This window comes from Colias philodice, chromosome 11 (genome assembly GCF_061535455.1).
Source record: "Colias philodice isolate Cphi_HAF_F1 chromosome 11, ilColPhil1 Martin Lab GWU primary, whole genome shotgun sequence".
NCBI classification, from domain to species: Eukaryota; Metazoa; Arthropoda; class Insecta; order Lepidoptera; family Pieridae; genus Colias; species Colias philodice.
The window spans coordinates 9,826,431-9,851,888 of record NC_143096.1 but is presented as its reverse complement, the minus strand read 5'-3'; the positions used below and the strand labels follow the sequence as shown (position 1 = coordinate 9,851,888).

Sequence of the window (25,458 nt, the reverse complement as noted above, 5' to 3'; positions counted from 1 at the left end):
CATGGGATTAAAGAAGCTAAACTTATTTTTCTCCGCTTCGCTCGCCGTGTTGTAAAAAAATTACTCCCCGTCTATTTTTCTTTTTCTGAGCGCATAAATAGAAAAATACGAGATCACAACAAGGATATTGTTGGCTGTTATAAAGTACAAATCGGATAGCGACAATTTTAAAGAAATGCAAAGTGAAGTCAAACTAAGTATGAAAAGACGGTACGAGCCAGACGCAGTGGGGTTTGTTATAGCGGTGTGTCATGATTAAATAGAACTGGCCAAGAACGAGTCGGACTCTCACACCAAGGGCTCCGAATAAACTTACTTTTAATGTCTCTTTTGATTGCGTTGACTTATAAGTTTGATTTTTTCCCGCGTAATGCCCGGATAGTACTCTGACTGTAAATACTGCTTTCAATACAGTGGCCATTTTTATTTTGAAGTATAGGAGACGTCAACCCAGAATAGCCGAAGACGCGGGTTCGAATCCAGTCTCTTGATCGATTTCTTTCTATTCTTAAAAAAATAAATATTTATAAAGAATTACAATGCTATATAAAACTAAATATAAAATTCAACAGTGGCCCTTGCTTATCTCAAAGCAACCAACCACTAGTAAATAAGACCGTCTCAATTGTAGCCATTTCTCGAGGATAGCGTTTTTGTTTATTTTAAGCTTATTCCAGTAGTGTATTGCTCCATTCTAGATCCATTATTTACGAATTTACTTTAAAATTCAAAGCTTTATGCGGTTTAGTTTTATGTTTTATATGTTGTTATGAGATGTAAAGTTTTAAAGGGAATATCTTTATTTTTAATATAACTGCCGTTTTATTGTATTAATGAAGGATTTAAATAGTGTTGTTAGCTAATACATAATATACGCAAATAAATGCTTTAAAATTGTTAATAGCATTCAACAACTTAAGTTAATCTATTGAACGTACAATAGAGTAATTCGTGCTTTCATAATCAAATCATAAAATGTAGCATAATTAATACACTTAACTTCATTTCATTATCAATAGCATTTATCAAACAAAATGCATAAAATCACGTTGTTAGTATCAAACTTAATGATCTAAGGTATCAAACTTAGATCATTAAGTGTATCAAACAACAGACCAGCCAGAAGGATACTTATAAATATTTCCTAGAGCAGAAACATTATACAAAACAACATTCAATTTATATTATATTCAATAAACATAATATCAGTCCATCATTCATATCATTAATACCGCTTATGCCACTAATAACAGTCATACCACTTATACCGCGTATACCACTTATACAGCTTATACCACGTATACCGCTTATTCCGCGTATACCACTTATACCTCTTATACCGCTTATATCACGTATACAGCTTATACCACTTATACCGCTTATACCACTTATACCACTTATAAGCTGCCACTTACCAACAACATGTATATACGCTGACCGCACTTGTGTGTGGAAGGAGGGCGCGTCAGCGGACACCTCGCAGCGGTATCTCCCCGCGAGTGCGCGGCTAGCCTCCCGTAGCACCACTTGTTGGGAGGTCGATCTTGATACCTGTGGTAATTGAGGTAGTCATGTAAATATAGGCTAAAGAAACAAGCTTTCCTGAAATTATTTGCAGATTCTTGAAGTGCTCAAAGTTCGAATTAAATCTGTTCGTTAAAAGTTCAAAATAAAATCTAAAGGAGTCGATTATACACAAACATACAAGTGAAGCTATTAAATGTGTTAAAAGCTAGAGTCAAAATTTCGAAAGATCACTATAATTCACTATAATTTAGTCACTATAATTTCGAAAGATTCAGATAATGCTCTAACACTTTAAAAATAACTTAATGGATACCTAGTATTACCTTTTTTATTTTCCACAAAACTTTTTAACGCTGTTTTAAACAATTTATCATTATTTGACAGGTAAGAATCCACTGACTACAAACTATTTCATAATTTACATAGTATAACAGTATAGTAATATACAGGGTTACTTGTAAAACACCAGCAACCTCGCAGGGCAAGATAGCTAACATCATAAGTAACAACATTAATTGTTCTACGACTTTTGATAATTTGTTAGATTTTATTTTCATACTAAAATAAATATTCATTTAATTTTCTGTTTGAATTATAACTCGTTTACGTTAACGTTTGAATAATAACTCTAGGCGCATCCCAAAAATTACGTAAACAAGAAGCGAACGAGAGGGGAAGAGGGCGTCGCGTCGTCCTTTCGATAATGAATAGAACATAGACTTACAAATGTTAGGAGAGTACAATAAAAGCATAAAAAATCATTTAAAAATAATTTATTGCGTTATACGTAATGTAGTCGTAGAACAAAATATGTTGTTCAAAAAAAAAATTCAAAAATTCTAGACGGCGTTATTTCAAAAGCTTGAACTCAGATTTTAGTTACACTTATTCTCAAACAATGACACATACATAAGCCTGTCGTGACCCCATCACACCGGAAGCTAGGTTTTGTCATGCTATGATATGATATCATTACGTTTTCGTATGTCAAACGATACGCTTGGCTGAGGGCCGAAGGTACGGTATGGGAATGCATAATAGTTCCGACCTTTTTCTATTTTCCTTGGTAACCTGTTATATTTTCGTATAACAGGGGGGGTTTTACTTGATACTAATAGTTGAATATTCATAGATTGCGCGGTTGGGATAGAGTATATTATGCGGCATGGCAGTTTCATTTGTTTCATATTAAACTATATTTTATAAAAAAATATATATATTTTTGGTATCGTGTTGGCGAATACGTCATCTGTGAAGTTCCAATAATCCTAACTCTTCACAACACAGAGAAAATTATCTTTAAAGTCAGCAAAACATTTAGCACAACAGGAAGGGTAACAAAAGATACACAAATAATATTAGTCTTTCTATTCCGTTTATTAATTAATAACGAACATTTGAATAAATAAAATTATGTTTTAACTTCGCAAAATTCTGTTTACAATGCCCACAATAAATTAATATTTTAAATGAAGAAATTTATTATAAGCTTTATAGTATTCTGTTCTTCTCTCAAATTAAATTTTTGGTAACATTTACGATAAATAAAAATGAAACAAGCACTTAATTAATTATGGTTTATAAAGTTTCACTTGATTCCCAAAACAGCTGACAGAATGAATATTATTTTTACGATTCAATTTCAGGGTTAAATACACTTCATTTTTTATATTTTTTCATTTCTCTTGAACTTTTGTTTGCCAGTATCTATAATGTATGGCCATACAAAATTCGATGTTATTATCACTTGAAAAAATTCCAGTCTGACTTAGATTTACAACGGAATCCAGTAGGCTCTACCTTTACTGTCTCTTCCATTCTAATTTTAGTTGAAGACGACAGTCCACGACAGTCCTTTTTATTCTTGAAAATGAATCAGGGTTGTCCACAAAAGTTTTCCAAACTTGCAGGTTATGTCGAACATCACCTAGTTCAATACATAAACATTTTTTAACAATCTTATATGACATTTTTCATGAAAAATAAAACTATTAACTTTCATAATGTGTCCCATAATTACTCAAAGAGTTCGCTTAAACGAGTGTGCAGCAAAACAGTTTAGTTTCGAAGCAAGCGTACTGTAATTAAAGCAACTTTTTTCTTCATTCTATGTCCAGTAATATCCTTTGTCCCACTTCTCTGTATTGATCCAACATTGGAAAATAAGATTGCTCAGTGCTCACCCCTACCTACTCCGTGATTACGCACTGTGCATTTATAATATCGACTATATATTTTATTTTATTAAAGAGGAAATTCTTTGAAATTATCATTCGTTTCCGTTTTTAGGTTGTGATTAAATATCTATAATACATAGTTAGAAACAATAGTTTGAAGGTAAATTCATGGATAGTAAAATATAGAAATCATGAATAATCTAAGGGCCTTCATTTGATAATAATAAAATTATCTAGTTACTAGATTTCCGCCCGCAGCTTCGCCCGCGTTTTCAAAGGAAAACCCGCATAGTTCCCGTTCCCGTGGGATTTCCGGGATAAAACCTATCCTATGTGTTAATCCAAGTTACCCTATATATGTGTGCTAAATTTCATTGTAATCGGTTCAGTAGTTTTTACGTGAAAGAGTAACAAACATCCATACATCCATACAAACTTTCGCCTTTATAATAGTATTAATATTTAACTCTCATTATAAATATAAAGGCTGGTAAACTATAAAGTGATTAAAAACCTCTAGAATTACCACTAAAAATATGTATAATTTTATTTACATTTTACACATAAATTAAGTTCTTCTTCGTTCAGGCGAAAATGGCCTTGTGCAAACGTAATATACGTATAAATATTACATCTATTAATATGAAAATTAGCCCAAGCGATCGTCTAGATTGTTCTACAACTGTCATTTAAAGTCAACCGTCTTACCGCAGACATCTTATATTACTCCTACTAGTTATTGTCCTGGACAGTTCCCTCCTAATCAAAGGAAATTCCGATGGAATGGATATTTCGTTGCAAAAAACAGTGGCCTCAATTGCTCTATCAATCATTACCATAAAAAACCGCCCTTGTAAATCCACGTGAAATCAAGAAAAAAAATAAAACATCTTGCATTTTAAAAATAAGTAAGAACGCAACTGATAAAAAGTTGATAAAAGAAAAGATGTTTGGTTCATAGGTATGAGTTTATCGCTTCGATATCGACGGCACAGTCAACTAACGAACTTGTTTACTCTGACCAAGCTTGGGTCATTTTAATTTTTCACAACACTCCTCTTATTATCGTCTGACTGAAACAGCTCTTTATGTTTTTTAAACCCCTTTGATGCTAGCTTTTTAACAATTATGAAAAGCATTGAATGTGAAATGAATAAACACATTAAAAGCAAATTTGTTTTAAGTTAAAAGTCAATTAATTAACTAGCAATCGCCCGCGGCTTTAAGGATTATGATGGAAAATATTTAGTTTCGTATTTCCTAAATTCTCTTCATTGTTTTATTGTTTGTTTGATGTTTATTATTCAAGAATTTAAACTTTACATTCCACCGAAATTTTCGGATGAAAATAAACTAATATTAGCGGAAACAAGAAATACAATTCTTTGTTATTTTAAAATCAATTTATCTCGTGATTAGGAAATTTTCACAATTTGAACAAATATTAAATAAATGAATTATGTCACACAATCGGATTTTGCACATATCGTTGTGGTGTAAAGAGTAAAGAAAATATAATATGGTAGAGTTTTCAATGTTAACTAATACCTACACATAGAAGGTTCTAAGGAATTTTTTTGTCCGGGCTCGACTTGGATTGATCGATCTTATCAACTAAACAGCTAAAACATAGGCAATTTCATTTAAAGCTTTTTTAATCAGACCAATTATAAGATTGTATTCGGTAAAAACATTTGAAATAATCGAATGATATTTCTTCATTATGATATCAAAGTATGAAATACAGCTTAGCTAAGTTTAAAACTACAGCTTAACTATAATAAAAACTACTATCTCTAGAGGGAATAAATATAATATTATATCAACATTCTCTTATTCATTTGCGTCAGGAAAATGTTACTTTGAAAGACGAAAGTTTTTCTGATCCCCTTGAAGTTATAATTATGAGACTCAGAAATAAAAGCATATAATTCTGTTTTAATGATCTTGTTTTCTTGCCCTGTTTGTCTATAAATGTTTTTGCTCTGTTTTCACGATAATCGGTTTAATTGCCGCTTATTTTTTATAGGTTTTTAGAATTTCAAAGTTGATCTAATAATAGATTGGAAAATCTATTCATTAGAAGCGATAAAATCTTTAGTTTTTATTATCTATTTTGGTTGATGGAAAATATTTTAATAGACCTTTATATTAATTTTTTTAATTAACTAAATAATTTTCATATTCCTTAATTAGGATAAATACTTGAAGAGTTTGTCTAACCTAAATTTGGAATCAGTAAATAAACTTTTCTGTAGTTTTCGACTTCAATAAATTTTATTGAATGAAATCAATAAAACGATCGACAATACAAAGCTTTAGTCCAAGGAAGTGTGATTATTAAAAATTAAAATCAGATTATTAAATCGCGTTTTTTTAGGCTATTTTATCGCGTTTAACTGTTTTAATAGATACTTAATATTGTATAGAATTTGGAGAAACTTATTTATTTGCTGTTTATTCACAAACTTGAATGAAATGCCCATTTTAAATAAAGTAAATCAAGGAGTTCCATACAAAGATTTCTTACTAATTCTCTCATAAAATCGCATTAAATGTTAGTTAAGTGGATTTATGAATATAATATATATAATTAAAAGATCTATATCTTCAAATAAAATGTGCCTCATGTTTATTCAAAAAATTTAGCTTGTCGTAAAACGAATTTTCCTTAACAGTCCACAATAAAAGGTAAAAAGTGCGAAAACGACCTGATAATTTTGTTTTTACTATCGTGAAGTTCTTTTTTACGTCCATTAAAGAAGAAAGAGCGTTTATTTGATTGTCATTAAAAGGACCAATTATTTTATAGAAGCAAGGGATTTGGCCTGTGATGATGTCTGTTTTTAAATTGTTTTCTCTCAAAATAATAAAAAAATACTTCCCCTATTTAATAATAATAAATGTTAAAAAAAACCCAGAGATAAGATATCAATATTCATGTGAAACGTACTAGGATGCTTTTATCTCAAGGTGAGTATTGCTTCCCGTGGGAAGTAAGAATTTTAAAATAATGAAAAAATCTTATTCTTCTCTTATTTCTGTATTTATATTCTTATCGAAATATTATTCATTCTAATGAAGGTAGAAAATTACTTTCAAAACAACGTTATTTTCAATTCATACTACGCGGTTGGCGCAGTGGTAAAGTAACTGCCTACTGAGCCGACGGTCCCGGGTTCGATCCCCGGTCAGGGCAAATATTTGTGTGATGAACTCAATTATTTGTTCTTGGGTCTGGGTGTTATTATCTATATATGTAATAATGTATTTATTAAATATTATATTTATCGTCGCCTAGTACCCACAACACAAGCCTTAATTGAGCTTACTGTGGGACTAGGTCGATTTGTGTAATAATGTCCTATAATATTTATTTATTATTTATTTATTTATACTTTTACAACTCGGTTTAATTACCTTTAAATACTAGGGTAACTATAATATACTAAGGAACAGTTTCTGATAAATTTCGATGTAGAGTTTACTGATTTTTTTTTAAACATGAGGTAATTTTCATCGTTCAAATGTAAATATCGTAAATTGAATGCAACATTAATAGGGTGCAGATTTAACCGCATTTTTTATTAACTTTGTTTTTCATTATTTTTTCATTATTCAAGTACATTTATGTTAGTACTAGCTTTCCACCCGCAGCTTCGCCCGCGCAGTCAAAGAAAAACCCGCATAGTTCCCGTTCCCGTGGGATTTCCGGGATACCTATCCTATTTCCCTGGTAAAAAGTAGCCTATGTCCTTTCTCGGGTATCAAAATATCTCTACACCAAATTTCATGCAAATTGGTTCAGTAGTTAAGGCGTGATTGAGACAGACAGAGTTACTTTCACATTTATAATATTAGTATGGATAAACCCTTTGTCACATTTTCCTTCTAGAAATTCAAAAGTTGTGGTTTATCGGCAATTTCTTGAACATTTTGAGACAATTACTATTTGTGGGAAATTTTAGTTAGACGCGTCGGCTGTCAGAAGCCGGGAGGTGTTTGGCTAATTTTCACAGCTATATTTCAATAATGAATTGTAATTACTTCTTTAATAAAGAATATTATTTAGGTAGATATTCCTGTGTATTAAGTTTTAATAAATTTAAAAAATTACTCGACTCATTTTTTTAAAACGAAAACTTCTTTAATCGTATTGAGCAATATTTGGTCGAAGAAAATATTATAGATTCATCGAAAGCATTTCACAAAATATTATGTTAGCAGGCCTCATGACTGCGCACGTTTTTTAGTAAAGTTAAAAATCGACTAGAAAAATATGGATACAAATATCGTTCAGATTGAAAGCAAGATATTTTTTCCGATATTTTTGCGAGCAGTTGAAAAACGATTTACAATAACAATAATATCAATATTATTCATACGTGCAAATTCAATTCGTATATTTCCTAGTTTTTTGGTTGTTCTACATGGACCTATAAAATACGGGTTCATTACCTAAGTACCTACATATTGGTACCTATAACTTCTTTTTATGCTAATATAACACCGTAATTTTTATGCTTAGTACAATATTTTTTATATTTATTTTTGTACATACATAACATTTGCTTCTTTGATTCCTTAAATCATATCGTAGCTATTTTATTTTTAGATGTTTTCCTCCTAATAGTCCTTCCTAAATTATTTCTGCGCTTTTTATTAAAGCACTCTGTTTCGTTTAAAACCCGTGATCATTTCAAAACGGGTTCCCTTCAAATTTAAACATATACAGAAAGGTTCGTAAGAACCTTGGTACACCGGATGCCATGACCCATCCCTTACTCAGAAATGATCAAATATTTTTACATTCTCTTTGAAATACTTAAAAGGCAAACGAGTAGGCATAAAGGAATATATTTCCAGTATATTATTTACTTTGGGAAGATAAATACTTCAATATACGGTAGTCTAATTCATTTACGAAATGTAAGGAGCTTAATATTGTGTGTGCATACTTTAGATTTCTTTTTAGCAAGAACAAAGTTAAATATTAAATAAAGCCAAATAATACATAATATTAAATTAATTTCCACTTTATAGAAATATTTATACTAATAATTTGGGTTTATTGAACACTAGCGACTCATCAACAAGCAGTGGTGGCTCAGTGGTGAGACCTCGGACTTCGAATCGATAAGTCCGGGGTTCGAGACCAGGCGAGCGCGCAGGAAATAAATTGATTTTTCAATTTATCTGCGCATGTTGTAACTTGTAACATCACCACTGCTCGAACGGTGAAGGAAAACATCGTGAGGAAACCGACATGTCGAAGAATTAAAAAGTTCGATGACATGTGTCATCCGCCAACACGCACTTGGCCAGCGTGGTGGATTATGGCCTGTACCCTCATAGGAGGCCCGTGTCCCAGCAGTGGGAACGTATATGGGCTGATGATGATGACTCATCAACAAATTCAAAATGCTTTCTTCGAATAGAAAGTCTTGATTGTTATCAAAAACCATTGGGCTTTTGTGTAGGTATATACCTTTCGATAAAAGTTCATATTTTCAATAATCATGCTTCTATTCTTTAACCTAAATTGGCCGTACAGTGTACACACATAATTATAATTCTATTTTCCACAATAAACACTAGAAACTTATTCATAACTAAAGTGCTTATAAATCAAAATAATTAACTGAAGATTGGAGAAAACACTCCAATTATTCCAGAACAACTTTTATATACTTGTTGCTCCAAATGACGCTGTATTAAAAATGTACCAGCTCGGAGTTTTGAGCTAATTGGAGAAATGCTTTTAAAAACTTTCATTGAAATATCAACTTTAATTGACCATTGATAACTGCCAGTTGAATAGAGTTACACTTTTTGTACTTATATTTAAAGTATTTCAGTTAATAAAAACCTGGGAATATCCTGCTAATGTTATTAAAGTTCGCACGCTGGAACCAATGAAAGGATTAATGAAAAACATTTTATCTGGGTTTGTAGGCCACGGTTCATTCGAAAATAAAATTTGAAATGAATAAAATAACAATTAACATCGCAGTGTCTCATTTCAAACTGTTCTCTTCTTACCTAGCATAATGTCTGTGAAAAGCTATTATACAAATCTTGATTTTAATTACGAAGTATAAGAATATGTACCTACGAGTAGATGCAAATCTATATTTTCAGATAATTTATGAAAACTCATAACTCTATATTAACATTTATTTAAGTTATACAAATACAAACGTAAACACATTCTACTACCAATACATGAACCCACACTCCTCCAATCATGCACACACATAAAGACATGACACTCACACACTCATACACTCACAAACACACCCACAGACACAACTTTTACATTATATATTTTTTTACCTTATTCTCTGTTTAAATTACGTCACTATATTTCTCAACTGTAACATGGAAGGACATCGGTACCCGTAATACAGACTATAGTCTAGTACGGGACCATCGTTTTTGTATATTTTGTTATTGTGGTTGTGAAATAAAGATATTTATATTTATTTTTATTTATTTATGTCTATAACTACTAACATCGAAATCTATTTAGTTAAAAATATAATATACCTGTGCCTTTATAAAAGCCTAGATAATGAGAAAGATACTATTATTTAATTAACCGCTTCTCAGTTTTCATTGTCATGTTAAAAAATAATATGCACATTCTCCCTTCATAGTCCGGGATACATCGCCCATTTTTGCAAGTGATTACTATCAAGCTAATTTTTCGTGAGTAGCTTTATTTTGATGAGATGCCCAATAATTTCATGTATGAAACTCTCGATTGTGGTAGCTACCAGAGGAAACAAGGATAAAATATTTTGATTTGATGGTTCTCAAATATTAATTACTAACTGAATGTTTTTTTTTTGTTCAATCTCAAGATAATTATCTAAATTATTCGAAAAAATATTTGTCCTACAAAATCTATGGTTTGATCAAAGAGTCCCCCTTTCCGATGTGTATCGATAACGAAGTCATCATAAATGATTAGTAACCAGCTGATTTTTTTATTTTCACTTATTTAATACTTATATAATTCAACAGACATATTGTCCAATAAAAATTGCGTAATAAATATTTGAGAACCGTCAAATCAAAAAATTTTATCCTTGTTACCTCTGTAAGCTACCACAATCGAGAGTTTCGTTCATGAAATTATTGGGCATCTCATCAAAATAAAGCTACTCACGAAAAATTAGCTTGATAGTAATCACTTGTAAAAATGGGCGATGTATCCCGGACTATCAAACTGAATCACTACAATTGAAATAACGATACATTCATTAAACACCTTTTCATATTTAAATTATCATCAGAAATCTAACACATATATCAATTACATAATTAGTACGTTACATACATTAAGCGAGGAAGTTGCCTTTCCACATATCATAGAATCTCGGTTTAATACTTGCAAATTACTAGCATATCTCCAGCCATGTCAGTATTGAAACAGGGCATAGCTTCAAGCGTTCATTATCCGAGATAAATCTGTGTGATAAACTATATAATCCGGTGTTGATATTCAAAGGAATTCATGGAAGTTCTCTAACTTCCTTAGTAAGTTGGAGGTTTGTTTATTGTCTAATAGTTTTAATCACATGGAAATAAGTTTATTTTTAAACAATATCTAAAAAGTATAAGCAATTTATATGAAAATAATGTGACGTGAATAAGAAAAATTAGCTACGTGTTAATATTACGATTTCACGCTATTAATTTGTAACATAATTTATAGGATTTTACTTTTGTTTAAAGTATGATAAAAACATTATAATCATTGTTATTTTAACCTCTCAATAACCTGCAAACACTGAACGTATAAAATAATCAGATAAAATGAAAATAAAAACATTTTTCATCTAGGTAAAGCTCTCATTTTTAATCTAATAATATTGTTGGAGTTATTTTCAAATTAAATCTTGGAGCCAAAAAAATTACTAGGTATATAAGCTCATGAAATACTTAGAAAAGAGATTAAGCTTGAACTTATTAAGCATAAAACAATATACATGTAAATAACTAGTCGCGTGCTCCGGTCCGCTCCAATTATTTTCATAAAAGTGATCTATTTCATAACTGTTTTTCTTGGTAACAACAACATCTCTATATAAATCAAAAATTATACTGGTAGATTAGATTCGATTTTCTTGCTACGATTTAATTCAAAACCAACCTAACTGCTAACGACTAACTTTGAAAGATTCCTTCGGCATTACCAAAGCTTCATCTTTAAGCTAAGTAAAGATGAAGCTTTTTGAATATTATTTTTATCCAGTCGGTCGAAGCCAGGACAAAATAGAATAACATACATGATAGACAATATAAAACTTACATCCACATCAATCCCAGGCTGCGCGAATATCCTGGTAAAAGGGTACTCCTTGGGCAAATAGCTGAAGAACTCCTGCCTGCCTCGGTACCATTTCACACTGTAAAGGGTCTCGTTCCCTTCTAGAGCCCATTTGCAGCCGAGCAGGACGGTGTCACCAAGCTTGACAGCTGACGGTGCGATCATTTGCACATCCCGTAATGCTATGGTATCTGTAACAAAAACATGCTCAGTTAGTTTAGATGATAATGTCGTGGTGTTTTGGGTGAAATTTAAGTAGTTTTAAGTGGTCTGTTATTTTACATAATTATTAGAAATTGAATGATAGAGTTATAGTAATATATAGACCTAATTTTGGCAATTATAAATTTTCGTGAATATTAATCGTTAATATAAATATGTTTAAGAGTTTCTGATTAACATCAAAGTGGCTGATAAACTAAGCGCATGTAAAGATAAAACCCCACCATCAAAAGCTCTACAACAAACAAACCCTCTTTAAATAACCATAAGACCCTAAGTAGCGCAAACAACATAATCTAATAAAGAAAAAGAAAGCACAAAATAAGCGACACTGAATTCACGTAATTCTCCCTTATTTAGCGAACGGCAACAAAACTCTGCAAGCCAGCAATCAATTTCCCAGTGTTGCCCACATTACAGCGGCATTTGTCCGAAAACCGTATTTTTCTTTTACCGCCATCAGCCGACGTATATTAACACGAAACCGCGCCCAACTGACAGCGGTGTAATATTTTATTCATTCTAAATTAATCATTCCTTTTTTCGCATTGTCCGCTTAATTTCGTGATTATTTAATTTTGACTGGAATGAATAATTCGCATAATTCGATTGTTAGCTACTTTAATGGGAAATAAGATTAATACGTGAGTATTTCGATATCAATGTTTTGAATCGTCTTATATAATATGCCGGCACAATTCTTAACTAATAAATTTTTATAATCTACGATAGTATTAGACTTAGGGCCGATTTTTCAATGCTTGGTTAAAACTTATCCGTCCAATAAAGTATTACACGATAATATTAAAATGTCACGTAAATTTTCAAATACGGGCAATTAGAATACGTTTTTAAAATGGTAGTTTTATACATTATTCGACGAATAAGTTTTAACCAAGGATTGAAAAATCAGCCTTTAATAAAATTTTAGTAGAGTAGGCTATTATAGTTATCTATCATAAAAAAATATACAAAAACGAAAACGCATATTTTCCTTAGAATTTTTGATACATCATTCCTGTTATAATTATTTTATTAAATTTATTAATTTAATCACTACATTATATTTAAGATCCGCTAGATACTATTCAGACGTAACTCTTTGCTCACGACTACACGAAGCAAACAATTAAGTTACACCAAGCGTCGGCCAGTGTAATGTGATTACAATCCAACAACTTATATGTAATTATACTAGCTTATTATATTGCATAGTAATTTTGTATGCAATTCAATTTACGGGTGACAAGTGACTATCAAAATTGATATCAATTAGCAGATGACGTAGAATATTTGAAGAAATTAATTATTATTAATCTTATGCCCCATAATAAAATACTAGAAATAAAAGCTCTCCAATACGTTTGCAGGTGTGTCTGTTTGCAATATAGCTCTATTACGCAACACCATGGATTTTCAGCGCTAAAAAATATCTTATTCTACTTATGGTATTATTTATTTCTTATTGTTGGTGGATCTATAGTCAATATAACAAAAAAAACCTGGAACACCAAAGGAATATTTATCAATATTCTCACTAAAAATCGTCACATAAACTGTACAAACAAATAAATTACTACAGAACAACACTAATCGAAAATTTAAACAACAATTGGTTGATTGTATGGCATTTAAAGCATAAATATTGTATTGTCCAATATAATAATTAACATTAAATCGTGTATAATTGGCTAAGTGTTCGACTGTTATAAATTAAACGATCTGTTCAGTGAGCTTGAACAAACTATCATTTGTGAATTAAATTGGCGATAAAATTTCTAATGGTATTTTAAACGACTTCATAAAAGGCGTCGCTACGTATCGATGTATGTATTAATTTTACTTTTTGATTGACTTATTAGTTGTATTTAGTTTTAGTGTAAACAGGCGAACAGGCGTAGAGCATTCTTTCGTTATTCTTATTGCATTCGCAAAGATTCTATGCAAAGTTCTTATCGTACTCGTATTCGTGTTATTTAATATAACACGAATACGAGTTTTACACTAATAGATCACAAAAGAATGCTCTTGCTCTTGCTCTAGCTCTATGTTTGATTGATGTAAATGCACCGAACACTTTTGACATCGTACATTATTTTTATCTTAGCTGACCTGTAAACTATACGAAACATAACCAGAAGTCGTAAAACACTACAAATACTGTTATTCTTTTAAAATAAATTCGTAATATCCAATCTGTATTACCAACAAATAATTCTGTAGACTTATATGAAAAATCTCTCAAAAGCCCGAAAGCGACAGGCAACACTCGTACAAAAAGTTTACCGTTTACCAACAGCGATTGTGTATAAAGTTTTGCGTTTCAATTTCAGTCAAAAAATAAGAAATGATAGTTAAGTTTTATTTTTATTCAATATAGGGTTATTAAAGATGTTACATTACTTTATAACATTTATTTTAATCGAAATTATTTAAGCTGTTTTCCCCGGCTTGGCCTGGTAGAGTTTTTTTCGATTGTTACTTTAATATTTTTTACATTAATTATTATCCTTTCCACGTACAGAGAGTATGTTTCAGGGCCCTTTAAATTGATTAACTCATAAGCTCTCTTTAGCACGGCTCTGATTTATGAGTATGAGCTTTATAAGTGGCTCTACCTTTATTCCATACAATTTTGACACTTACACAAACCGCATGGCATAAAACAAAAAAAAAAACTATAATTCAATTCAAAAGAAGACTGGCACAAAACAAAAAAAAAACATAAATCAGTTCAAAAGGAGACTGTAACACAACGATATATTTTATCTGTGGCACAGAATAAAAAATCTGTATCCATGACCGTGCATTTTAGCCGCTGGCAACATCGATCAAGCCAATTGACAGCGTGCATCCGATCCGAAGCGTAATATTTCGTGGCCGAGACCGCCAGCGGATATTAATATTAAAAAACGTAACTTGACGACATTTAATAGCCTTGATTTTTCATAAAAAATAGTAAGCGCTTTATTTAATATGATACTTTTAAATACTGCGGCTGTCACGCTGATGTCCCGTTATTAAATTTGTCGGATGGTTTGTTTTTTTATTTTGGTAAAACGCATAAGCACTATGCTTTGGATGTGGTATTTAGTGAACAAGATATGTATTCTATAAAGTGTTAACTTCTAACAAAACACTGTCGTGTGTAAAAAGATTGCAATTTGATGTGTTTAAGACGACGGAAAAAGTAAGCGAAGTAATTTCCTTCAAGCATTACAGATCAAGAATACAAACAAACAAATCTTACATTCACTTCCATAATCCATATAGGCATTAGATTTAATAAGAAAATCTTTCTTATTATTTTAGATGTTACCGAAAACATGAAAGTATTTATTAATACCCAATCATTATAATCATGTAATTTTTCCTCTATAGGTATATAATTCCATTTTCGCAATTATAGCTAAAAGGTAGTCAATTCATTAGCAGCCAATTACAAATTACGACTAAAGTGCAACCTACAGGTCCACCCGAAAAAAGAAAACCCGCCTCATTTGATCATATTGGAGCTGATCCGATTTGCGAATGAAAAGTTAATGGAACGAGTGGACCATTAGTCCGCTGCCAAATAAATCAGCAATGTAACAGAATTCGTAGGTATCAAATCAAGCGCTGCGGCGTCCATTACCGAAATGGACCCGCGCTCCAATACGAAACCAATTATGTCTTCTATAAATTTCCTCTGTCCTCATGTAGGACGCAAGCTGAATACACAATGCCAGCTTTTGTCCTGGGGTTTGTAGCGTTTGATTCTTGTGGCTTGCTGCCAATGCGGCTTTAAAATGATTATTAGAAATACTATTTTGTTTTTATTATTTTAGATGTATTTAAAAGTTAACGTTGTATTTAAAAGTACTTCCGTTATTCTGTTTTAGCAACATAATATTATATGTGTCGTCGCTGGAAATGGTCTAGCATGTTTAATGTTTTCACGTAGTCAAGCGATTGAATCTTGTAGTGGTTGCTAGTTATTTTCAATTAAATTAGTGTTTAGTGTAAGTTATTATTAACTTCTCAAATTCATTAATTGTCGGTATAGATACAATATAACATTACATAACAATAACATGTAGACTGTAGAGCAATACAACATATTATCACAATTAATTTAAAACCTACGGAACCATATTTAGCACCTAAATACATCGCTCATCGCTTCCCCACATCCCCTAAATCCAACTGAAACAATGTCTGAAACAATTAATATTCAAGCATTGTTAATCTTTAACTAGACCAAATTGGCATTCCCATAGAGAGGGGCAATCAAAAGCACGAACGTACTGGATATCTGCCACTGGAATCAAAATGCCCTGTCAAACGTTGGCGCCTAAAACCACAACACTGGCAGCGCTCAAACCGTAACGTCAGCAAATAAAACCGGTATTACTAGCGCTTTACAGTGAGGTATTTCTGACTGTGTTGCAATTATTTTATTAGATATTTTACTTTTTGCAGTTTCGTTATGTGATCTAAGTAATACTTGTTATAAAATCAACATAAGAACAAAAGCATTTCAATATTATGGTAATTAACTGAATACACGAATGTGTTTTGTAATAGTATTTTACCAAATATAGCAAAATGAAAAGAACAAATTTCTATTGTACAATAATTCTCATTCAGTAATTCATTCATTCATAGAAAAATAATTTTGAGTCAATTGAATAAAAATAAATTGCTCGAATTGAGTAAATAATAATCCATTATATTTCTCTACAAAAGAATTTAATTCTCGAAAGTGTAGATATTAAAAATTAATTCCACATAACAATCTCCATTCAAATAAATTCTCATAAAATAAAAGATAATAAAGTGAATAAGTAATTGTATGCTGACTGTACCTAACAGAACGTTAAAACAACCTCTCACTTCCCAGAGCGTTAAAAATTCAAAGAAAATTAAAAGCTTCGTGAAATGAAAGAGGATTCTATAGATCATGTTTTACTGGTGTACATTTGGCGGTATATTACCACGTTTATATGAGAAACGTGCGAATTTAAATTAGTTAAAACATGGTTGTAACAATCGTCCTTTCTTTGTACATCTTATATTGTTGGAACTACATTGTAAGGAGTATAAATGTGCGTTTATTTATTAGTTTTAATTACTCATTAGACTTTTGTAATACATTTATACAATATCAATTATAGGCCGCATCTGATATGACTTATCTATGTGTTTCACCCGTGATAGGTACATAAATAGCCTACAGCCTTCAGGGATCATGTACATATCCAACAGTGAAAGAAATTCAAAATACAGCTCAAAAGATTAGTCCGTTCAAACGAACGATTTCTTCAGCTTTATATTGACAGTATAGATATGTCGCAGGCAATTTATATCATTTCTCGGTTGGTACGCTTATACAAAAGCTCAAATAAATGTTTTACAATACTTCAGGCCCGTAGGTATACCTGCTTAGCAAGCCCGTATTAATTCCATTCATAAGACTACATTTCACTAATCATAATATCATAATATTATATCATCTCGCTCGCAGACCAATAGGAGCGGAGCACTGCGGGTAAAACCGCGGAGCACAGCTAGTAGTTTTATAAGATCGATCAAAACTTAACAGGGCACCAAATATTTCCTACACACCGCATATTGTATGCGGTATTATATAAAAATCCATAGATTTACAAAGGAAGCGGTATTTTTTATCCACATTGATCCGGGTCGCCGTTAACCAGCTGCGGAGTCGAGATAGCAACATGTAGCTTTTTGTTAAGCGAGCTAATACTTTGAAGTATGGCTATAATATTGACTTGGGCCCGATTTACTGGGTTTATATTGTAACTATTTTATCACAGTCTTGCTGGAATTTGAATCATTTTGTTCCCAAATCTAAAGGGAACGTGGAACATCATGTTGTACAAATATGAAGTTGATATTTAATTTATGTGTAATTTGAAAGGTGTACAAATATAGCGCAGACATTTCTAGGTAACAGATATTACAAACAACAATGTGTTTAACTTTATCTTTTCCTAGAAATGTGTAAAGTTCTATAATAATAAGCCGTTAATCTGTTTGCTAACACGTACATCACGATTATTTTCATTGCGTTTTGTTCATAACTGTACGAAGAATTTCAGAGATATTCACAAAGAGGTCTACTCTATTTCATGGTCTTTTTACGTTGCTATATTCTACTTTACCGCCTCTACCATATTTTTAACACACTTTTATTTGCTTCATCTGAGTGTTGAGTCGGTTACATACGACTCCTTTATACTCGATTTTGACCCACAGAAACAGATTTAATTCAATTTTTGTACTCTTATAAAAAGTCGATGACACTACAATGATTTCTAGAGTTTAATTATGTTTTAGTTCTTCGCCACGATGTGAAGATGAAATAGATATCTAAAGATAATTTTGTATAAAACTTTTCTAGAATAGACTATTTGACAGTACGTAAAACTTGAAGCTTACCGACTAAACATATATCTTCTGAATAAGAACGAAAACAAGCTATATAATGGAGGAAAATATATAATAATAATAATACCAAAGGCACCAATAACAAGTAGGTACCTATTTCGATGGAATATTGAGGAAAACGATTACAGAGGAAAAGGTTGTTTGGGTCAAATGCAATGTTTTTTGATATTTAGAAGCTTTTTAGTATAAAGAAATCATACGTTTTTACAAAGATAATATAAATACACAACATCATATACAATGTATGAAATTAATTTGAATATAAATAATACTCTTTAATTTTAATAACACAAGTCTTCTTGTTATATTTTATTGTTTGGTTATTATCACCAAAAACACCTAAAATGACCTCGATGAAACTTGTAATCTTGCACAGTGCACTATAATCGTAGAATTATTTTTCCTTAAGAGTGAAGTTGATTTTTCGGATAAATTTTTAGTTCAATGTGAAATGTATTATTTTTGAAGCGTTTGAATGTAAATAAGTGTTTATGCTTTTAGTAAGGTTTCCATTAAATCCCTGTATAAATGAAAACAATTTGAGGGCTTCTGTCTATATAAACACTATTTCAATGTTAATAGGATTTATAAATTGAGTAAATAGACATATTTCTTACTAGCTTTCCGCCCGCGGCTTCGCCCGCGTTTTCAGAGAAAAACCCGTTCCCGTAGGATTTCCGGGATAAAACCTATCCTATGTCCTTTCTCGGGTATCAAAATATCTTCATACCAAATTTCATGCAAATTCGTTCAGTAGTTTAGGCGTGATTGAGTAACAGACAGACAGACAGAGTAACTTTCGCATTTATGATATAAGTATGGATAATATACGTTAGCTTTCCACCCGCGTGTTCGCACACGTGATTTAAGGAAATTCCCATGGGAATGAGATATTACACCGCGGTAAAATGTAGCCTATATCACTCTCCAACCTCCTGACTATCTCCAGATACAAAATTCATTCCATAAAATCGCGCGGTTTCGACGTGAAAGAAGGACAAACAAACACTTTCGCATTTATAATGTTAGTACAGATTCTTCTATGAATATCGGCACAGCCATTTACACGTTTCAATTTGTTCAAACTTGCAAATATATCATTCTTTGATACGATCAAAAATTCACAAGCGAATTGTTGGGATATAAATCGAAGGAATATGTATTACAAAGGTTTTGGCATTTCGCCAAGTCAACTGTACCATCGTCAGATAATAAGGCAATTGTCGTAATACTGCGCAGTTAGCGTATCAACAATAATATCGATTTATATAAAGATTAATATATTTTATAATGGCAATAACTCAAAGGATAATTATCGTTATAAATTATTCCCGCTTTTGTTTTATGTTTTATTTTATAAGATCATAAAATGGGTACAGAGCGTTTTATTGTGATTGATTTTACGTGTTATGATTTTGGGTACCTAAATAAAGACTGCCTACGGTTTTAAAATTGTCCATTATTTTTATATATTACATTTGAATTATATCGATTTATAGAACAGTCGTTAATAGGTATAATAATAATGTGAGTGTAATATCGACATTTTCTTCGACTTGAAAAATCAAAACCAACAACAATATCATCATGATACAATATTTTACACCAGAGGGCTAATTCTGTAACGTTCATATCATTTTTAATAATAGAAGAAAACTTAGAAAATTAAATAGAAATAACACCTAATACCCAAACTACATGTTCTGACAAAACTACAAATAAAAATATTCTACGCACAAAAGTAAGAACCGACATAATATCACTCATAATAAACACTAACAAGGTATAAAATATATTTAACCAATTTAATACCTCATGTAACAATAACGAGCATAATTATCATTTCAACATGTATCTTGTGGTCCTATTATAGTTAATTTACTTTGAAACATTATCTTTTAAATATTTTCTATTCGCAGATTACTCCATAGTTACCTTTTACCCCAAAGTGGACCTATTAAGAGATTTTTAAACAATATTGTTTTGTAGAGCTCAGACGTAACGTTAATTCCAAGAAATATATCAAATGATTAAAACAGAATTAAAATATTTCCTTAGTCTCTCAGTAGGATATAATATATAGAATATATATTATGGCATTGTCATAGCAAGCTGAATCCATGTAACTTTAACGAACTGAATAAGTAGATCTTTTCAATAAAAGTAGCACCAAAATTCAGAACAAATTAAAACAATTATGAGAGTTTCTAACGATGCCTAATAATCAAGTTGCGATTAAATTATCAGTACAGCTCAAAATTAATTTAATATCAAATTATAAATTAAAACTCTACCCATATACTGGGGTAGAACCCTTTGAAAATAATGAAAAGATAAAAAAAATCGCAGTCGGATGAAACCCATTAGAAAAGGAGGGGAATATGATAAAAATGTAAGGAAAAATAAATTACGGTCAATCCGAGTTCGGGAAGCGGGAGGGGGGAGCTTTTAAGAGAAAAAAATGGTTTCTCTCGATTTCCGACAAAACTACAAGTCCTATAGAAAAAAGTTCAATGGCAAAGTTGTAGGTAATTAAAAGTTCTACAACTTTTGTATTCACAATTTTTTCACATAACCTAAAAATTTAGGTGAAAAATTCAAAAAACCAAGTTTTTGGTCTTTTATTTCTATCTACTTCAAAATTTTTTTTTTTTCTACGAAATTTGGTGGAAACTTACTTTATTATGTCCCAAATACACTGTAATTTATTTGATTGAAAATATTTATTTTTTCGCCTTATTTTGAATGAATACCAAAAAAACAACCTAATTTTCAATCGAAAAGTCACCCGTCAAAATATCAGCTTTTTTCAAAAACTTGGGGTGCCTTTTATTCATTGAAATCTCTACTTTCATATGGTGTAAAAAAACATAAACACCACCATAGTAAATGTTCTCAGGAAATGCATACAAACAGTGTGAAAATGAGCTTTTACTAAATCAGGCACAAAAAATTGTGAATACAAAAGTTGTAGAACTTTTAATTACCTACAACTTTGCCATTGAACTTTTTTCTATAGGACTTGTAGTTTTGTCGGAAATCGAGAGAAACCATTTTTTTCTCTTAAAAGCTCCCCCCTCCCGCTTCCCGAACTCGGATTGACCGTAATTTATTTTTCCTTACATTTTTATCATATTCCCCTCCTTTTCTAATGGGTTTCATCCGACTGCGATTTTTTTTTGTTTCAAAAATTATCTACTCTAGTCTACCAATGGAAATATTTTCTCCTTAATTTTCCATACATGATACATAAAATTGTGAAAGAACAATTTGTGAAAAAATTTCCATTGATCAAATGAAGCCAACAAACACTTAGGATAAAACCAATAAAGATAAATTCTAATTCAATTTATATCGCCGCCGTTTCACCTCCACCATCTAAAGTCTAAATACAGTCGCGCAAAAATTCGACCTATCACTCGATCAGATTTCACAGTCAAAGCGACTGTACCTGTGATGAATAAAACCGGCCAAGTGCGAGTCGGGCTCGCGCACAAAGGGTTCCGTAGCAGCAAATATAATAAATTACAGTTAAATCAACCTATCTCAAAAACTATAAGAGATACTTTGATCAAACCAAAAATCGTTGAAAGAGTTAATTAGCATGCATCACCTCTATTTTTTTTAGAATTTTATACCCCGTAGTTATAAAAATAGAGGGGGGGGGACATACTTTTTACGACTTTGAGAGCTGATATCTCAAAAACCGTTCACTTTAAGAAAAATGTTTTTTAGAAAACTTTATATCATTTTAAAAGACCTTTCCATTGATACCCCACACGGGTATGTACATCGAAAAAAAAAATTTCATCCCTCAGTTACATGTATGGGGGGCCCCACCCCCAATTCTTTTTTTTACTATTTAGTGTCATATTTTTGTAGCGGTTCATACAACACATATTCCCATCAAATTTCATCACTGTAGTACTTATAGTTTCCGAGTAAATCGGCTGTGACAGACGGACAGACGGACAGACGGACAGACGGACATGACGAAACTATAAGGGTTCCGTTTTTGCCATTTTGGCTACGGAACCCTAAAAATGAAAGAACACAATCAAATAATCTTCATCCTTGTGCAGTTCGTTTTTAAGTTGTTTTTTATTTGTATCATACTTTCAAAACTGTTCTATTGGGGTAACATGGAGCGAGTAAAACGTAATTGGTTTTACTTCGGTCAAGGCCTGTTTTAATTATAGTTTTATTCATTTAAATGTACTCCGTTAGATGTTCGAGGGTAGGGTTGATGATTGCGACATTTTGAGTGCCGTAAAAATGTTGTTTATTTAATTTCAAAAAGTTTTAGAGTAGGATCGGGAAATACTAACTAGGTCAATTTTAAAACAAATTATACTTTTGAAGCACTTTGTAGGAGAACAGGCTCTGGCATCTGGCTTATCAAAAATAGCTATTAATTTAATGAGGTAAAATTTAAGGCACATGAGTGTTTTCGTGTCATAAAATATATTTAAAATGCTTACATTTCTCTTACCAACCATCGTTTGCTAAGTGGAAAAGCTGAGTCTGGAGTGCTCTAGTCAACCCGAGCTTTTTAAATCCGTGTCCTTTAAACAAATACGCTCAACAAAAACCTCCTTTGAAATTACACTCAGTAAACACGTTTTAAATATCTACTCAGGGTCGGTTACCTGAATCGTTACTGCGACGGCTTCCAAACAAAGCACCATCACCACGCTTAGTTACAAAGAAGCTGATGTTTCGACATGTCGGTTTTCAAAACTCCTTTTTGTTCGAAGTCTCCCAGCCACAGACCCTTAGCATGTTTCAATGATGTACGCAGTAACGAGCGTCCCTCTAAAAGGGTACGCGGATCCACACAAGCACCGCAAAATATGTATATGCAAATCTAGAGTGTAACGCTTCGGCATAAATGCTAAAATTGCATGCGATATTTTCGTCGCGTGTTCCACACTGGTCTAGTTGTAGTTTGAAAGGGCTCTCATTTGCAGACGTGACACGAACGAGGTTTGATGATTAGGGTTTTTCATGAATTTTTTTGGTTTATTTATATAGTTTTTCAATAGAATTAAAATTACTTGTTTTGAGAAGAGCAAGACAGTTACAAATAACATTAGCATATTGCTGTAGAACAGCACAACAATAATAATTAATTAGACTTTTTCATATGAGTGGTAGTTTTATGAATCTCGTTTATTATTAAAACCATAATAATATAATCCCCCATTAGTACTAGAAAGAGTTACCAAATCATGACAAATTATCCGAATTCCTACAATGAACACTGCCACTCAGCCGAATTTTTTCATAGCACCGCCGCGCCGCGAGGCGAGATGCTTGCCCCCCCCCCCCTCTATCATCATACAAATCGATAGCTTTCAACAATTGCCCATTAAGTAACGCAATTTGACAGGAACCAACACTTGACTCTAATCGTACCAGTAGTATCTTGTAAAACCATGTACATAATATTATTCCAGCGATTTTATCCCTGAATTGTTTTCTGTACAAACATGAAGCGACGATACCACAGGCTTTGAACCTCCTTTATTTGTTCTACGGTGATCCTAACCAAACCCGGGTGTCGAGATTTTAATAAAATAAACCTCGGTGTTAAAAATATAAATTGTTTATTGCGAAGCTCGAAAGATAATTATATAAAGGGACGGGAATTAATCGACTTTTATGAATTTCGTTTCGTCTATTTTAGAACAAATTATTTGGTAGCAATAGATTGAAATCAGAATCCAATGTCTTTGAGAAGTTATTAATTGCTGTTTGTATTGTAATAATATTAATGGTTATAATATCATATTTAATGAATAAATGAATTGGAGTTTATTTTAACAAGAATTTCATAGAAAATGAGAAATTAAATAAAAATTTAAATGTACATTAAGTAAAATATTCAAACATTTATTAACACCTGTCTTATACTACAAATCAAAAAGATTATTACAAATTATTTCTTAATCTTCTTTTACAAGAAAATGTGCGTATAAATTCTGTTTAACACAATTTATAAATACCAACATTCTCAGATGTAGCTCATAAAATGCGTAGCAAAAATCTTTAACAGAATAACTCAACTGATTTCTTTTAATATTTTTCCATTTCTGTATTGAACGTTCACTATAATATTTTCAAAATAACATACTTGTAATAAAAGAAAAAACATAATAAGACAAAAACAACCCTAAATACATAATATCGAACATATATTCTTTCCTAAACGATACGTAGAAAGGTCAGAATTAAAACAACATAAATTCTACGGAATCCGAACTCAATCTCAATATGAAAACAATATTTCGCAAACCAATTACGTAGATATATGACGGTTGCGACGGTTGAAAGTTGGAAAGGGCAGTGCGAATGCGGACAAAAAAGAAAGTTGATATTTAGTGACAGCAGTGTCTCTCCGGGGCCCCCTTTGTCCGCAAGCCTGAATACAGAGTTGACCAACATCTAGAATCTATTTATAACTGGATATGACGTCGGAATATTATTGTTTTTATTGACGTTTCAGGGAGCGGCAATGCCAATAAGTGAATGGCAATTTCTGGAAGGTTTGAGGAAAATAAATTTCTTGAAAGCTTATTAAATTTTTCTCTAAATTTTTAGGGACTTTAATGGGCTGTTGATCGTAATTAATTATTTGGATAACATTTTCTAGTGCAATTTGATATGAAGAGAGGTGATTCTTAGAAACGTGAATACTGATAGGCATGACAAGCAGCGTTTTGATATTTTTGTAATGAG

The 25,458-nt window shown here is 31.7% G+C and overlaps 1 protein-coding gene across 1 annotated transcript in view; it reads right to left on the bottom strand.

Moving 5' to 3' along the window:
- Nucleotides 1–25,458, bottom strand: part of LOC149484819 (uncharacterized) — a 217,461-nt gene that overhangs the window by 123,192 nt on the left and 68,811 nt on the right. The window contains exons 3-4 of the mRNA XM_089701111.1: nt 12,025–12,233; nt 1,416–1,551 (exon numbers count right to left, since the gene is read on the bottom strand). Coding sequence (XP_089557237.1) covers nt 1,416–1,551; nt 12,025–12,233 — 345 coding nt within the window. The remainder of the gene's footprint in view (nt 1–1,415; nt 1,552–12,024; nt 12,234–25,458) is intronic.